Consider the following 17,574-nt stretch of genomic DNA (forward strand, 5'->3'; position numbering starts at 1 on the left):
TTACCGCTATAAAATGGCCAATATCGGCAAATTTAAAAATTTAAACTTGCTGTAGCAAATCACAACACCCCAATGATGTCAGAAAAAAGGAGGAGGAGAGGTATGCTGGGCCTTTATTACTCTCAAAAGATATTAAAAATGAGTTTCACAACTTATCCCATAGCCTTCCACATCAAACAGTAGGTGGGTACTGACTAACTATCTACTAGAACTATCAAAGTTCCCAACTGAAAGAAGGGATAACTTATTTATTCCATAGATAGAAATTTTAGCTTAATCGCAGTGAAATAAAATATATTGGTTTCAGTAGTGCTTACTTCTTAGTTTCCTCCTTTGAGGTTTTGTAGCTCAGCGGTAGAGCGTTGGGCTACAAAACCGTAGGTCGGGATGAGGTAGGAATTTTTCATCTGTGGCAGAGATGGGAATTTCCTTATAGCATTCTGCCGGCTACTCCGAATTAGGTTTTCCTGCAGTTTTCCTAAGTCGTAAGGTAAATACCGGAGTAGTATAGAACAACTTAAGACCTTCTGAAGGGGCACCTCTAAAAAGCATTATGCGGGTCACTCTGTGATTTAGTGTGGTATCCCTTAAAAGGTGGGAGGATTACGGACTGTAGAATAATCCGATAGAAATTCGAAATTCTGGTTTCTTGGTAGTTTAGGGGAATCTTGTAAATATGTGATAAAAATGGCATTAATTTCTGTACACTAAGCAATAACAATTAGCACGGTGTCGATGTGTTTAGGTAACAATAAAAGGGATTAATCTTTTATTCCTCTGATGTATTGCTCAGAATATGTGCCTTATAACGTAACCGTTCGGTTGTAAGAATGTACATAGAAACAATTCCTAGTGCAATTACAGCGCCAGCGCACGTAGACGCCAGACTAAGCTTATCATCCCTAGTTTTGGCATCTAGAGTAAAAATTTTTTGCGATATTCCCGTGATACAACTCGCAATGGCCAGTAAAAATATCATACGCCCCACTGCTGCATGAATAGGAATAAAGTCAGCTCTAGCAGTATCTGTCACATTCTCACAAGCCAAAAGACCGATGAACGACATCAAGCCCATGAGGTACTGAAAATTAACTTTTGCTTCGCTTCGCAAACAGTTCACTGCTTACCTGAGCACAGAATAGACCAACAGTTAATGCTCCAATTTGACTATGTAGAGAAACTAGGTGCTCGATGCTTTTGGAGGAGTGGTACTCCCATACTTCATATAAACCAAATCCTATTATACCCAAAGTTGCCGTATGCAGTGCTGCGTGCAATATTTTAATGTTCATTCGAAACATGCATCTGCAAATGCGATAGGATAAAATTGCTGCAAAAGAGAATTAAACTGAAACACATTTTCCGATTTCTGGTAGATTTTGCGGGACTCACACATTCCATTGATGGAAATTAAACCTAATGGCATCAGTGAGGAGTGGAGAATCACTTGAAATTCTTGGTCGTTCTTAAAATCAGAGTATTTGTGTGCATAATAGTACAGTCCGCCACAGCCTACCGGTAGTAGTAGGATCGCTAAAGCAAAAACAGCCACGAATTTCCAACAATTTATGCACCCCCAATTCCTTATGCTGTTGTCTTCCGGTCTAAAGAATGTATTTAAAAAAGTCTTTGACATTGATTTTACCTCACTCGAGTCTGACTATAACTAGTTTTGGCATATTCTCGCAATAACTTTTCAATTGTCACCTTGACAGCAACATGAAAATTAACCCACTTTTTGTACACTTTTTTAATTCTACAGGACAAAATCAATCAGATTTTAAAAAAATTGTCTTAGTATTTTGGGCAGTCGATTCACTCACCCGTTATTTAAGAGGATCTGGACGATTATTGTGCTGTCCTGTGAAGAAATTAGCGAGAAATTGATAAAAATTCAGTCGGGAAGTGCTAGTGCAAATGAGCCAATAGTTCCGGAACAACAACAAACTGATTGCCACACGACATGGGCTTTATACTGAAGATGATCATTGGTCAGCGTCTTCAGTGGATATGCTCCCACTCATAAAAGGAATTCTTTCTTAATAAAAATTACGGAGGAGTACATGGATTTAACCATTTTATGAGGGAGGACGGAGAAGTGCGATGGAATATTTCCATAAATTGGAATTTTGGTGTAATTCTGGCCTGGAGCCTCTAACGCATTTGTAGTTTTTGTAATAAATCCTTTTACCTTCGAAAAACGCTAGCACTACTGTTTTGTATTAGATTTAATTATACAAAATACGTTTTTTATTTGATTCAATATGAAAAATATTTATGACATATCATTCGATATATTTGTTATCTGATTACTTGATAATAATGAAATTTTAATACATTACAGATTCTTTTTTTTTTTTTAAATAAATAAACGTTTAATGAAAATAATAGAACAAGAACAATTTACATATAAGAACGGGGTTTTAAAACATAATAAATTTCATCAAAAGAATTACAAAAAAAAGGTAAAGTTCCTAAAACACATTCGGCATTGCCCTTTTGAATTTCTATACCTATCCGTTGGTAAATAAACTGGGTTGAGCGGAACTCTCCTGTTTTTTGCCTGAGTCTTTTACCAATTGCCGCTGTCATCAAAAAATTGAAATTGAATATTTTGAATTACTTCTTCTGTATATATTCTAACAAGTATCTAGGTGGTTGTCGATACCTCTCAGATCTCCGTAGTATAGGTTCTTCTGGTGCTGGTCTCCTAGATTTAATTATACAAAATACGTTTTTTTATTTGATTCAATATGAAAAATATTTATGACATATCATTCGATATATTTGTTATCTGATTACTTGATAATAATGAAATTTTAATACATTACAACTACCATTCAATGTGCACTAGGTCAAGCGTCAGGATATCTAATGGTTTCCTAACGGGAAGCGCTACCACGAAGTCAGGTGGCGACCAAGATGCGTTTAGACCAGAATTTTTTTAACCTCCGTTTACAGGCACGCCATCTTGAGGTGCGTTAACTCTAAAAAACAGGGCGCTAGTTCACATTAAATTAAAAAGACTAAACTAACCCTCCAAGATCCAATGGTATTATAGTGCCGTTGTTGACACATCAGCGCTCTGATAGGGATAGGGATGTATGTGTATTGTTTTTCTGTATGTCTACTTTTAAAATACAAAATCGCTTCTAAAGAGCGGTATTTTTATGCATCCAAAATAACTTTTTATAATAAATAAACATCTGGCTGTCATATTAATTAGTTTGAATATTGTTTGCTCTGGCTTAACAAAAAATATATAAATAAGAAAGTTGGCACTGTGCATGCGCAAAACCAAATTTTGAAACTGGTGTTAAATTTGCTTTTATTCCAAGTGGCTATGTATCAAATTTCATTTAAATACTTTCATAAATAAAAAAGTGTGCAATTCGGTTTATAAATGGTCGAGATGCGCAAAGGGCACTGTGAATGTGGATCGATTAGGCTCAATTTGTGGAATTGCGTTTTATATGGCTAAAGCTATACCCATATTGAATTTCATGCAATTCGCTTGGTAACTCACGGAGATGTCAAAAGGGCCCTCCTTATTTTTTCGGCAACATTGCTAATTCATGAACTCCGATCTACAAATTTGATAAAGAATCCATCTACTAAATTTTATCATAATCGGTCCATTCGTTATCGAGATACGTGCTAACGGACGGACAGACGGACAGACACCACAAAATTATAAACTCGCTAGGAGCTCTTTAATAAAGGCTATATACGGTTTTGAAACTTTCTAAAACTGTTTAAAGTCTTCTAATACTTATAACACTTCTTCAGATTTCTCAAATTGCACGAGAAGAGTTTCTGAAGCTCTTTGAAACTCCAGAAATCTTTCTGAACCGTTATAGCAATTAGCCATTCTTTTAAACTTCGACATACCCTCTATGAAAATGTGCGAGAATTTCAAACCATTTCGGGCAACCGCAGCGAGGAAACTTTGCGATCGTAATTTCATGGAAAAAAATCGAAGAATTTTAAAGCGTTAAAGAAGTATAGAAATGTTTTTAACCTTTTTTTAAATGTTTGAAATGTTCACATGCGCTGTTGGAAAACTTAAAAAGCGTTTAAAGGTTTTTAAAGTTTTACACTGTTTCAAAGCATTCAGAAGTTGCGTAGATTAAAGATTTTTGGAATGTTTCAAAAAGCCCAGATTTCAGGATAATGGTTTCATAATACTTTGTAGAATGGGCTCATCCCGCCTTCATTTTTTATTTCTGATCCACAAAGTACATTAAAAATAAAAAGACCCGTGTGTCCTCAATTTTTATTTGCGAGTAAAATAAACCCAAAATAAATTATTGAAAAGCTGTGTTTTTAGTCCGAATTTGAAACGCTTCAGACTAAATACGTCACAAACCTACAACCAATCACGTAGAAGTGAGCTGGCAACCTTACCCGAGGGTCTGACGTTTGTCACATTTGACGTTTTGAGAGGGATGTTTAACTGCATCTAGCACGAAAGTGACAAGTGCCTGTGACAGATGACGCAAGTTATAAATGCCATTCTCCTGCAATATTGCCAAGTCGTTATGTCATCTGAATGGTTCTAGGAGCTGATTGGTCGGGCTTATTACGTCACAGAGCCCGCCACAATCATATCGTTTTGAATAAACCTTTAAAACCGCACATGTTCATTATTTTTTTGCTAATCAGCCTCTATTTTTAAATAAACTTTTACTGTCCAAAAAAATGTTTTATGGTTTCAGGTACACGCTTATTAAATTAGAACTGCGGAATTCAACTGCACTGTAAACCCCCATTGTGAAGAATCATGCAGTTTGAAAAGTTGAAGGATCCTTCAAAGGTTTCAAAGTGAGGCGTTTTATATAGATCTTTAAAGACAGTTTAAGTAATTTAAGAGCGATTCGGGAAATACGAAATGGCATAGTTTCGGGAATTTTTGAAATGATGAAGAAGCTTTCAGTGTTTTAAGGAGTATCATGAGGTTTAAGAGTTTTTTCGGTATGAATTTTCGGAGAGTTGAAATACATTTCCAAGGAAGAGAGAGAAGCAATTAACATAAATTATATCAAACTGCCATTTTAACAATTACTCATTGAATTATTCAAAGGTTGCTTACGAGTTCTATTTTATTTGCTAATGAGGTTGGTTATTCAGCACCCGGTATGTTAAATTAGGAGGACACTGTATACGAATGTAATTGAGGGACATCTATAGAAAAAATGAATAAGCTTTATTGATATTACAGTTCTCTGTGCATTTTCCAGAAATATGACGTCATAATCACCATCTGATCTATTTTCTTTCAGTGTTGACAGGAAGAGTGTTATTTGTTGTGTTATTGTCCAAGATCCTGTAGAAGCACTTAAAAATGGGGAAAGGATTTAACAATTACATGTGCAAGAAATTTTTCCATCCTGCATCGAGGGATAATCTGAAAAGAGTAAGTCGTACTAGTCTTTGCTTCTTACATGTCACTAACATACAATTTTAGGTATGGATGGCAGAGCAAAAGTCGGACGCATACAAGAAAAAGCAGGAAGAATTACGACAACAGTACGAGAAGGAGCAAGACTTACACGACAATAAGGCGATGCTTAGCAAGGAGAGTAAGGATAAACTGAGCATAAACTTCATGTACGAACCTCCACCCGGTGCGAAGAAAGAACGCGACCGAGACGAAGTGGAACCCGAGTACAAATTCGAATGGCAACGCAAATACAACGCACCTCGTGAAAGCTACTGCAAAGGCGATCAAGAAATTAGAGATCAACCCTTTGGAATTCAAGTTCGTAATGTTCGATGTATCAAGTGTCACAAATGGGGCCATATTAATACTGGTAAGGTTTCCCTTATTTACCCGTTTTGATTATTAACCGTGCCCTTTACAGACAAAGAATGTCCAATGTACAGCCTGTCGATGAGCGCGGCACGTTCGTTAGAAGCTGCACCAATTATGGATCAGAAATCACTGGTGCAACAGATGTTAGATGACGGATTGGCATTGAAAAAACAGCATTTTAACATATCAGAGTCTGCAAGACAGAACTTAATTGTTGAGGATGATGATCAAAATGACGAGGTAACGTTCATTCAGTCCCTTACAAAGAAACAGAAGAAAGCACTGTTGAAGTAAGTACTTTAAGGATTCTCGTAGTTAATGTTGTTTTAACCTTATTCCTTATTGTATAGGAAGCTGGAGAAAATAGAGAAAAAAGCGAAAAAGGAGAAGAAGAGGAAGCTAAGGGGAAGTTCACAAAGCAGCAACGAATCAGATAATGATAAGAAGAAGAAACACCGCACACTTTTGAAGCACAGAGAGAAAGATCAAGGGAAACATTCCAAACATTCTTATAAACGATAAGTGGGTAGTCACTGTAAACTGTTACTGCGAGAATATATTTTGTAATAATGTATTTAAGGTCACATTTTTAGGACTGTGTATTTGGACTTAAGTTAAATATGTTCATGAAGTACCTACCTATTTAATTGTGGGATAATCATTTGCCTTTTCCTAATTTTTTGTAAATATATGTAAGTGGATGGTGTTGGATATTTATTTTAACTTTGTCTATTTTGAGATGGAAGTTTTCCTTATTACCACTCCTGAAAGAGGACCCTCTTGCCAGTACTTTTCCAGTGGCCTCTTCTCAGATTGATATCCACCAAGCGTTTGGGTTTCGAGCGCAATTAATTAATTGTGATCAAAGGCACTGAAAAGATACAAGAATTATTAAAATGTTCAGAAAAGGAGGTTTTCTTTTTTACCACCCCCAAAAGAAAACGTACCTATGTAAGTCTCTCACAGACATCATTCTCTGGTGGCAGATCTTCCTGTAATTGCTTTCCCATGTACATCTAACTGTTGAATCTGCAATTATAAGAAAAAAAAATGTAAGAGAAATGGCAATTTACTGTCATGCCCTTTGGTTTGTGCAATGCCCCACAACGTTTGAGACATTAATGAAACTGGTCCTGACTCCTGAGTAGGTTTGTCTTGTAAGAAATTGTAATTGGCAAACGTTCGAACATCACCTCAAGAACCTTGAAGACACATGAAGTCAAATACCTTGGTCGTTTGGTTTCGGAGAATGCGAGTGACAGTGGATCCCGACAAAATTCGTGCACTAGAAGAATGGCCTCAGCCAAAAGATATGCTCAAAATACGGAGTTCTCTGGGACTGCACCCGTGATTTGTTCGTGGATTTGCTTATATTGGAAAGCCGCTGACTATACCAACAGAAGCAACACAGATATTTGAAATGGGATGATGGATGTAAGCGGGCTTACTGCTTAGATACGGACGCTAGCAACGTTAGCATGGGTGCTGTAGTTTGCCAAACGCAGGATGGGCACAATAAGTATTCTCTAAACCGGAACGTAATTACCGCGTGTTCTACCCGAAGAGAACTGTTAGTTGTCATCTAGTCAATCAAACATTTCCATAAGTAGCTGTATGGCCAGTAGTTTCTCGTTAAAGATCAACCTTTCCGCATATTGGAATGGTTATTGCAATTTAAGAGTTCAGAAAGCCAGGCAACATCGTTACAGAACACCGCGCGGGAGGAAACCATCATAATGACGATGCCTTGTCATATAGGAAGACCATGTCCTGAGGATTATCGACACTACCTACTTACAACTGGAGCGCAAAGATAAAGAACAACACGCCCGACGCGTTACACTTTTGGATGATAACTCCGGGCACCACACGGACTCCGACAGCTCAAGAAAATGACCATAACTTGCGTCTGTTGATAAACTGCGCGCAGCTATAGTGATTCTGGGAGAACAGGAAATCTGGAAGTAGGTACCTACTATACTACGACAGATGTAGGTACGTTGATATATCGGGCGAGGATATCTAGAAGTGACGAAAACGCTGGTTAAGGTACGGGAACGATTCTATTGGATAAATTGCAAATAATCTGTGAAGCAATGGTGCGGAAAATGTACCTACAGTTTTGTGCCACAAGCAACGGACCAATGGGAAAGCCAGGAAGGCACCGATAATGTGGGTAGTCCATTTGAAAGAATAGGTACCTATCTATTGATAGGACAAGTTCAGCAAATAGACAGAAGCATTACACCGGTCAACAAAAAAATAATTTTTTCCTACTACCTCTTAAGAAAATATCATTTCTCGCCCCGTTTTGAGGGTCGAAAGCTGCACTTTTCCTCCCTAAGGGAGGAAAAACTTTTTTCCTCCCTCAACTCCATATATACGTAAGCTTATAAGTAAACAAAATACCCTTCAATTACAACTAACTTTATTTATATGTAGGTACTTGTTATTCTCAGTGCTAGTAGAAGAACCAAAGTTAAAGGTGCAATTAGTAACATTGTTGAAAGTAATGTTACCAGAAAAAGGCGAGGAAGATTGATTAACATTGAAACCTGTACCATTGAATAATATTCAGATTTATTATTCAATGCCTGTACTTTCAATGTTTGTAGAGTTCATTTGATGTTCTCCAGAAACTTTTGTGGAGGGCATTCCGCATATAATTTGGTTAGAAACTTTACTTTTTTTTACAATTGATTCTTCTAAATAGCCCTCGGCTACGTTGGTAGAGCGCCATCCTCCGTGTCTCTTTAAACTTAATAAATCTCCTCCAGCATCAACCAACAAAGATGCGGACGTGCGCCGAAAACTATGCCCAGTGTAACCTTCTGCATCTGGTAGCTCGAGGTACTTTGCAATTTTATATGGTATTTAGGCAATTGTATTTTTCCCTATGACTTGGATGGTGCATTTCCCTTTTACGTAATTAACAAAAAATCTTGTATGTTCAGTTTTAACAGAGCGTAATGAAACATATTTTCTATAAATTCCATGTACACTTGTTCCATTAATGGTTTCGTTAGTGATTACAAATGTTCTTTGCATTTTTGTTTTGCTATCGGGTATTTTCACAACTAATATGTCTCCATTATCCCGAATATCATGCAATGTCAATTTAATTAGCTCATCGCAACGGCAAGCTCCGGAAAGTCCAATAATTAAAGCAACCTACGAACAAAATATAGCGCTCATAATGTATCAAATTCAAATCATCTCATAATTACCTTCATTTGCAAGTAATAGTCATCGGCCGCCTCCGAAAGAAATCTGTTTAGGTCATTCCTACAGAAAATTTTAGCTTTCTTTGGTTTATACCCATTTCCTTGACGTTTAAGCAAAGCTATGACTTTTGCATACTTAATGTCAACGTTGTCGTTTATAAGTAATGTGGTACGTAACATTGAATATTTACTCCACATCGTCGATGGTTTAAGCGTTTTAGAATGATTACCTCTTCAGCAATTTTCTTGACTTTTCTCCCCATTATCCAATTTTTGAAAGCATTATATTCTTTTTCGTATCTGTCCCTAGATTTTGCAGGCAGTAGATCAAGCGATGCCTGATTAGCTTCTTCTAAAATGTCTGAGGGAATATTTTCCTCTAAATCACTTTCTATTTCCATATTTCCTGATGAAAAATTACAGAAACGACCAGTACACAAGCTACTGTTTATACCGCTACCATGGCAACATAACTTCACCATGGATACATCCTAAATTTTTTAGTGTAACTAGATGGCAAGCAGTTATCTTACCGTAAAAATTAATTATCTTTGCTAAATTAAAGTTGAGGTAGTAGAAAAAATCATATGTATAACTCTGGAGGAAAGTACATATCCCTCCCTTGTCTGATTACTGCCCTCCGCTTCGCGTCGGGCATTAAACTTCACACGCGGGAGGGCATCTTTAACTTTCCTCCCTTGTTATACAAATAGCTATTTTTTGCGCATGGGATTTACTTAATATACAGGGTGACAATTGAAAACTTACCATCCCTCATATCTTAGTAAATAAACGAGATATTTAAAAAAATCAAAATCCGTTTCGGTAATTCGGAGGGGGAATCACAATGACATAGTTGGTCACGCACCCCCTCACACCCCCTGCGCCCTAGCCACCCCAACTTTTAAATCTTAAATATGGACTCCCCATGTGTGATACGTCATTGGAAAGCTCTGAAAAAATGATTTCCAACCATACCAAATAGCATTACATTTAGGTTAGTAATTATCGTGCAAATCAAAAAATAAACATGGAAAATCGTATTTACTTGAACTTTCAAAGCCGACTCGACAGCAACTCATTTTTGATCGCCAGTTATAATCTATTCTCAAACTCTTGTCGAACCTTTTCAAATGTTGGTTTTGCAATATTTTGACATTCTTGAATTATTATCTGTCTTGGTTCGTCTATGTTCGCCGGTTGCGTTTTAAATACGACAGATTTCAAATGTATCATATTAGTTTATTTTTTTATTTGCACGATAATTACTAACCTAAATGTAATGCTATTTGGTATGGTTGGAAAGCATTTTTTCAGAGCTTTCCAACGACGTATCACACATGGGGGGTCACTATTTAAGATTTAAAAGTTGGGGTGGCTGGGGCGCAGGGGGTTGGAGGGGGTGCGTCGCCAACTATGTCATTGTTATTCCCCCTCCGAATTACCGAAACGGATTTTGATTTTTTTAAATATCTCGTTTATTTACTAAGATATGAGGGGTGGTAAGTTTTCAAATTGTCACCCTGTATATTCTGACTATAATAAGCAAAAATAAATAAAAAGTGCGATTAGACATCGAAAATATTTGCTTTTACAAAAGTTATAGCGATTTGATTGAAAGCATTCAGGGGCGAAAATTAAAGCTGGAGTCTTTGTTTTCCCTCAATGGAGTGTGATATTTTGATATTTTCCCGCGGTTACTTAGCGAAGAGGAAAAAAATCCTGGAACAGTTTTAAGGCAATAGTCCATGGTTTCCCGTTCAGTGGTTCCTGGGAAACTATAGAGCTGAAAGATATGACGAGCTGCCAGGATTTGGTTTTGCATCATCGGGTATAGAATGTCTCTAAAGATGCACAGGTTACATTCTCATTTAGATTCATTTAAGGATAATGTGGGAGCTTTTTGGTAATAACAAGGACAACACTTTCATCAGGACGTAATGGAATTTAGGCACGTTACCAAGGCCAGTAAGCTGGAAGCATGATGGAAGATCATATTTGAGGGGTTGATGAGAAAAACTTACTGTCATTGAGGCGACAGGGGAGGCTGTTTACAGTATTCCACAGAAGTGGCGATATCACTCCACCCTGGGGGCATCCTCTAACCACTGTGCACTTTAGTATTTAGTCGCCAACGCTGATGTGTACTGCTATGAGATACAGCAGTTGCGCAATCCAGCCTCGCACAACTTCGTTACGGCGTGTTTATAAGGTTGTTTTGTCAAACGCCCCTTCTAAAGCTTTAAGCTATATGTATACTCCCTGTGTGGAATGTGTATATCCTTATATAGCATTACGTTTTTCTTATAGGCCTCCTAATGGGCTATAGTTTTGCTCTTCTTTGCCTTATTGAACAGTTTGCTCAACTGCGTCTTCTGCTTTTCGAGCGCCCTGCACCACCAGGGATGGTTATAGAGCGTCTAGGCAGTCTTCAGAGGACGGGCATGCATGTTCAAATGGCGCCACAATGGAGTTGGTAAGATCTACAATGTCCTGTAAGGCGGCAGGACTCGAGAGGCGTTTGCCGAAAGGGTGCTTTCTAAGTTTTTCTCCAAGGAGATGTTTGTAAAGGGGAATATCTGTTACCTTAGGGTTGCCATAACCCTTTTGCACGGGCTCCCTTGCATTTAATTTCAAACGAAATTATCCTATGATCTGACATGGTCGCTTCTGGAGTGACTTGCCAGTACAACGGTATGCTCTTGCGCATCTAGCGTGACGTCACGTGCGAACAAAACCACAGAATATAAGAGCAAAATTACGATGCTTAGATCGACAAATCACAAGGTTAGTTGACAAATCATACTGATTTGTGTAGAGATCCTCGCGTAAGTTATTTCTGGGATTTCGTGATCGTATGAAATAAACTCTAACCAAAAACATTGGCCCTAAACATGAAATGCGGCTGTTTCAGTAAAAATTATATAATTAATGCATTATCAAAAGATCTAATCGCTCCTCCGTGTCCCTTTTATTTTGATTTTCATTATTACGCGGTAGTTTTAAAGTAGGTAAAGCATCAGGTTTCAAACATCCGCTGTTTTTAAAAGTAGGTCTAATTAAGGAGTCGTTCCCTTGCGGTGCTTCAAAACGGCTGGCTTCAAAATGTTCATAACAAATACAGGATATAGGATTAAACAGCAATGGAAAGACTTAAACACACCACTTAATAATAATGCAACACCATTTTTCAAGGTAATTTTGTCCTTACGACGACTTGCAACAATCCATTTTAGAGAAAAGTCTTCAATTTTCGGAAATCGAAAGTACCTATTTTATTTCCACACACAACCTGGCATTTTGGAATTTTCACTAATGATTACTTAGCTATCAACAAATTAATGCTTAGCTATCAACAAATTAACGCTATAAAACTCGTAAATACAACTGAAAAGGTGCAAACTGTCACGCGTGACATCTGTACTGGATTTTTCCGTGCGTAAACATTTGAATTTTGGCGCCACACGTTCGCAGGTGACGTAATGCGCAGTAGAAAACGCGTTTGAGAAAAATAATGAGCATACCGTGTGTAAGTGTATCGTGAGTCAGAGATACTCGATGATGTCAGACTGAGATCAATCACAGTTGGCTTCGGGTAGTTACGAACTTGGGTTCGCTGCCTTGATGACAGGCATAGAAATCAAAAGAGGCAGAGAAGTGAAAAGGAGGTAGAGAAGTAAAATTCCTCTGTCTGTTTTCCGCCTCTGCACCCTAGCAACGAAACTATACTTCGCTGATTGAATATGATCAGCGAAATGTCATATTTGACGTACGTATAAAAAAAATTTTCCCACATGCGCCACCACGGCCAGAACGAAGGGACCGATGGTAATTTGCCTAACGAAATGACACCTACGATTTAGATGTGCAAGCGAATCTCAAACAAAAAATTACAGTGACCATCAACCTAACAATAATTAATACGTACTTGCGAAATTAAAACTGTTACAAACAGATTTTTTAACACACAGACCTACAAATATTGTTAAAACAGAAAGTCAACATTTTACCTCAAGGATGGCCTTGAACGAGGTACCTAGTCTCCAAAACAATAAGACCTTCATTTTGAAGAGAGAACCAAGTTGTTGCGTGTACAAAAGGAGCTTGGATATTTATTCTGAATTGACTGTATATGATATGCTTGCTATGCTTTTCGTATAAATGGAATGGTTAACGTGTTTATTGATACAAAATACAAAATTCTAAATTTTGATCTGGTGATCGATACGGCACATGTACATCTTATAGAATGTGGCCTGTAGAATCCATAAATCCAAACAGTTCCAAGATTGGGCTACTAGTTCAAAAGTTACAGCCTTTTGAAATTTCTTTCGAAATTTGTTTCTAGTCCATAACTTTTGATTGAAAAGTCTAATCGAAAAAGTACGAATCGTTTTGGATTCTACGCCCCAAAATTAATAAGAAAGTGTTTTCCCGAGAAATTTTGGTGCAGTCGATTTTTGGTAAAAAAGGAAGGTTATACACTGCCTTTTTTTGAGCCCCGAAAAAAAAATTGTCTCATATCGACCGCGAAAAAATATTTTCTTATAGAATGTGGCCTGTAGAATCCATAATTTCAAACAGTTCCAAGATTGGGCTACTAGTTCAAAAGTTACAGCCCTTTGAATTTTCTTTCGAAATTGGTTTCAGTCTATAAAAGTTCAAAAGTTACAGCCATTTGAATTTTCTTTCGAAATTGGTTTCTAGTCCATAACTTTTGATTGAAAAAAAGTACGAATCGTTTTGGATTCTAAAATTGTCTCAGATCGAGCGGGAAAAAAATTTTCTTATAGAATGTGGCCTGTAGAATCCATAATTTCAAACAGTTCCAAGATTGGGCTACTAGTTCAAAAGTTACAGCCATTTGAATTTTCTTTCGAAATTGGTTTCTAGTCCATAACTTTTGATTGAAAAAAAGTACGAATCGTTTTGGATTCTAAAATTGTCTCAGATCGAGCGGGAAAAAAGATTTTCTTATAGAATGTGGCCTGTAGAATCCATAATTTCAAACAGTTCCAAGATTGGGCTACTAGTTCAAAAGTTACAGCCCTTTGAATTTTCTTTCGAAATTGGTTTCTAGTCCATAAACTTTTGATTGAGAAGTCCGATCGAAAAAGTACGAATTGTTTTGGATTCTACGCACCAAAATTAATAAGAAAAAGTGTTTTCCCGAGAAATTTTGGTGCAGTCGATTTTTGGTAAAAAAGGAAGATTATACACTGCCTTTTTTTGAGGCCCGAAAAAAAATTGTCTCAGATCGACTGGGAAAAACGATTTTCTTATAGAATGTGGCCTGTAGAATCCATAATTTCAAATAGTTCCAAGATGCCCAATCTTGGAAGTAGCCCATACTAGTTCAAAAGTTACAGCCATTTGAATTTTCTTTCGAAATTGGTTTCTAGTCCATAACTTTTGATTGAAAAAAAGTACGAATCGTTTTGGATTCTAAAATTGTCTCAGATCGACCGGGAAAAACGATTTTCTTATAGAATGTGGCCTGTAGAATCCATAATTTCAAATAGTTCCAAGATTGGGCTACTAGTTCAAAAGTTACAGCCATTTGAATTTTCTTTCGAAATTGGTTTCTAGTCTATAACTTTTGATTGAGAAGTCTAATCGAAAAAGTACGAATCGTTTTGGATTCTACGCCCCAAAATTAATCAGAAAAAGTGTTTTCCCGAGAAATTTTGGTGCAGTCGATTTTTGGTAAAAAGGGAAGGTTATACACTGCCTTTTTTTGGGTCCCGAAAAAAAGATTGTCTCAGATCGACCGGGAAAAAAGATTTTCTTATAGAATGTGGCCTGTAGAATCCATAATTTCAAACACTTTCAAGATTGGGATATTAGTTCAAAAGTTACAGCCTTTTGAATTTTCTTTCGAAATTTGGTTCTAGTCTATAACTTTTGATTGAGAAGTCTAATCGAAAAAGTACGAATCGTTTTGGATTCTACGCCCCAAAATTAATAAGAAAAAGTGTTTTCCCGAAAAATTTTGGTGCAGTCGATTTTTGGTAAAAAAGGAAGGTTGTACACTGCCTTTTTTTGGGGGCCCGAAAAAAAAATTGTCTCAGATCGACCGGGAAAAAAGATTTTTTTATAGAATGTGGCCTGTAGAATCCATAATTTCAAACAGTTCCAAGATTAAAAGTTACAGCCATTTGAATCTTCTTTCGAAATTGATTTCTAGTCCATAACTTTTGATTGAGAGGTCAAATCGAAAAAGTACGAATCGTTTTGGATTCTACGCCCCAAAATTAATAAGAAAGAGTGTTTTCCCGAGAAATTTTGGTGCAGTCGATTGGTACTAGAAATTGAAACCATTACGAAAGGAATACTAGTGAAATGACTTACTTGTTTGAAAGAAGGTCAATAAACAAACGAAGGCGATTATAACAATAAAAGCCTTCACGGTGTGTTAAAATAAGTTCGACGCTTCGTAACAGACACACTCAACTCATTACTATTAATGGTTGTACGACGACATCTTGTATTCTCTTCATTCTCTTCAATTGTTGTTCGACGAATGCTCATGCACAGGATTAATTCTAACTTCGACGGTTCGTGTGCGCCGCACAAAAAAAGTGGGAATATATACAGGGAAGGAGAAATAGTTATATACAGGGCGTGCTAAGGATAATTTCTTTGAGTGGTTTCAAAAGAATAATTAAAGGAACGCATTTTTGTTTGGGGACGTACCACAAGTGATTAGAAATTTGACAAACAACTGTTTCGAATAAAGTTTAGGCTGAAGAAAATATGTTTTTAATTTTAAGGGGAATCCTAATAAAATTAGTGATTAGTCTATCAACAAAAGCAGAAAAGAGCGTAAGCTCTACAAATGGTTGCTTATAAAAAGATTATTTATGGTACATAATAAATAATTAAAGTAGAAAAATATTAATGTTTTGATACCGTAATAGAAATACTTACAGCTATACACTGTTATTATGAATTATTAATAAAAAAAACAGTACTCGTAGAATAATGCCTTTTTAAGAACGATTACGTGACTTGACAAAATTTATACAAATTTACATAGTTTTCATAAGTTGCAAATTCAATGACTTGTTACCGCAAGTTTAATTGAAGTTTTTCTTCCATGCTCTTTGATAAATAAATTATAAAAGTACAGAATTCATTAGGGAAATGTAGAACAACTTGAGTAGGTACACTTGAGTGTATATACGTTATGGTACGAAAGAGTTCGGCGTATACGGAGGGAGATTCTTACAGGGAAAGTACCTAAAGCTAATCGATTTATGAAATATAATTGGGCAATTAGATTGTCAATTGCCATTTGAATATTCTTTTATAGTGGATCGTTTTGAATTTGTTTTAGCATGGGAATCACATGAAAAAGGTCTCAATTATTGAAAGGAATGGTATTTACGAAATCTCCTCTTGCAGAATTGATGGTCATTATTAAGTGTTAGTGCGGTTCCAAATAGATTTTCCTGCTACTACGTTTCTTGGCAATCAATCACTACAGGCACTCAGGAGTCAGAACTGTAACGATCAAAATAAATCTAAGGCTACGTTAGTCCGATACGAAATAACGAACGGAAGGGACTATTTTCTTGATTTTCCGCATTACAAAAATGACTTCACTCGAACCGAGATAAATTTTTCAGTTTCCACACCGTTGCGCTATACGATTTCGGTATGGACTGCTTAACATTCGCCATTTGATATAATTAATTTGCGATGTCTTTTAGTTAAACGTTCATTTCCATTCAAGTGAAATTACATTGTAGCAATGCTGGAACATTTATATGGTGCAATTAGAGAGGAGTTCAAGTAGAGCAATTTCCTAGAAAGTTTCGTTAGTCGGCGCGATCAAATTGCCAACTATGAATTTTAAATGAGATTTTAAATTTTCCAATAATGTTAATTACCGATACGGTACGGGGTCGAAGTGACCGCAAGTTAGCTACATAATCACGAGGAGGTTAATTTTCCGAAGATCGATCACTTCGCTTTTTCACATCCTACTAATTGGAAGGCGCTAAATCCTTTCCCAAACGTGACTGTGGGTAATTCCGCTACTCGGATTATGGCAAAGCAGACTTGTCAGATTCTACTAAACCACTAAGCTCTTTAGTCATAGTCAACTGTCCAGTGAAATTATAAAACACCCCGCCACCGCATAAACATTTAAAGAGTTGATGACATTTTCTTCTTCAAGCTTCGGTTTCAGCTAAACCCGCAACACGGTCGCACTGACTAGTTTTTCTCGGAGAGACAATGTAGAAAGTATCAAATCTAAATGAATACAACGAACGCCATGCCTCTTTTATTTCGCTCTTCGTTACGCGTATTTGTAGAGAAAACCACCGATAATAGGGAAAAGCACAGAAAATCTTTGTTTGCTTTTTACTCAGCAAATATGAACTGTTGTGAAAACATACATTTCAAATGACATGAAAGTTAATGCAAATTTGGAAACTGAGAAATTGAAAGTTGCGACTAAATTTGAACCACCTGGTCCCCTTGTACGACCCACACACAGAAATACAAAATATTGAAATGCCACGC

General features: G+C 36.8%; 3 protein-coding genes across 3 annotated transcripts; 1 reads left to right on the plus strand and 2 right to left on the minus strand.

Moving 5' to 3' along the window:
• Positions 1-769: 769 nt before the first annotated feature.
• On the minus strand, positions 770-1,851 carry LOC116174600 (cytochrome b ascorbate-dependent protein 3-like). Its single transcript, XM_031492541.1, has 6 exons — positions 1,824-1,851; positions 1,651-1,756; positions 1,517-1,604; positions 1,393-1,465; positions 1,128-1,305; positions 770-1,081 (listed from the first exon to the last, which is right to left on the minus strand). The coding sequence occupies exons 5-6, from the start codon at positions 1,299-1,301 to the stop codon at positions 770-772; spliced, it is 486 nt and encodes a 161-aa protein (XP_031348401.1). The 5' UTR covers positions 1,302-1,305; positions 1,393-1,465; positions 1,517-1,604; positions 1,651-1,756; positions 1,824-1,851.
• Positions 1,852-5,242: 3,391 nt separating this feature from the next.
• On the plus strand, positions 5,243-6,521 carry LOC116174742 (corepressor interacting with RBPJ 1). Its single transcript, XM_031492716.1, has 4 exons — positions 5,243-5,416; positions 5,468-5,813; positions 5,865-6,105; positions 6,166-6,521. The coding sequence occupies exons 1-4, from the start codon at positions 5,345-5,347 to the stop codon at positions 6,335-6,337; spliced, it is 831 nt and encodes a 276-aa protein (XP_031348576.1). The 5' UTR covers positions 5,243-5,344; the 3' UTR covers positions 6,338-6,521.
• A 1,916-nt stretch (positions 6,522-8,437) lies between these two features.
• On the minus strand, positions 8,438-9,702 carry LOC116174900. Its single transcript, XM_031492925.1, has 2 exons — positions 9,043-9,702; positions 8,438-8,986 (listed from the first exon to the last, which is right to left on the minus strand). The coding sequence occupies exons 1-2, from the start codon at positions 9,235-9,237 to the stop codon at positions 8,690-8,692; spliced, it is 492 nt and encodes a 163-aa protein (XP_031348785.1). The 5' UTR covers positions 9,238-9,702; the 3' UTR covers positions 8,438-8,689.
• Positions 9,703-17,574: the final 7,872 nt, after the last annotated feature.

The sequence above is a fragment of the Photinus pyralis genome, unplaced genomic scaffold (assembly GCF_008802855.1).
Source record: "Photinus pyralis isolate 1611_PpyrPB1 unplaced genomic scaffold, Ppyr1.3 Ppyr1.4_LG6, whole genome shotgun sequence".
Taxonomy (NCBI): Eukaryota; Metazoa; Arthropoda; class Insecta; order Coleoptera; family Lampyridae; genus Photinus; species Photinus pyralis.

Excerpts from the sequence above, each read along its gene's own strand:
- LOC116174742 (XM_031492716.1), top strand. The coding sequence starts at position 5,345 with ATGGGGAAAGGATTTAACAATTACATGTGCAAGAAATTTTTCCATCCT. Across the intron at positions 5,417-5,467 it reads CGAGGGATAATCTGAAAAGA|GTATGGATGGCAGAGCAAAA; the intron begins GTAAGTCGTACT and ends ATACAATTTTAG. Across the intron at positions 5,814-5,864 it reads ATGGGGCCATATTAATACTG|ACAAAGAATGTCCAATGTAC; the intron begins GTAAGGTTTCCC and ends TGCCCTTTACAG.
- LOC116174600 (XM_031492541.1), bottom strand. The coding sequence starts at position 1,301 with ATGTTTCGAATGAACATTAAAATATTGCACGCAGCACTGCATACGGCA. Across the intron at positions 1,082-1,127 it reads TTGGTCTATTCTGTGCTCAG|TACCTCATGGGCTTGATGTC; the intron begins GTAAGCAGTGAA and ends GTTAATTTTCAG.
- LOC116174900 (XM_031492925.1), bottom strand. The coding sequence starts at position 9,237 with ATGTGGAGTAAATATTCAATGTTACGTACCACATTACTTATAAACGAC. Across the intron at positions 8,987-9,042 it reads ACTATTACTTGCAAATGAAG|GTTGCTTTAATTATTGGACT; the intron begins GTAATTATGAGA and ends TTTTGTTCGTAG.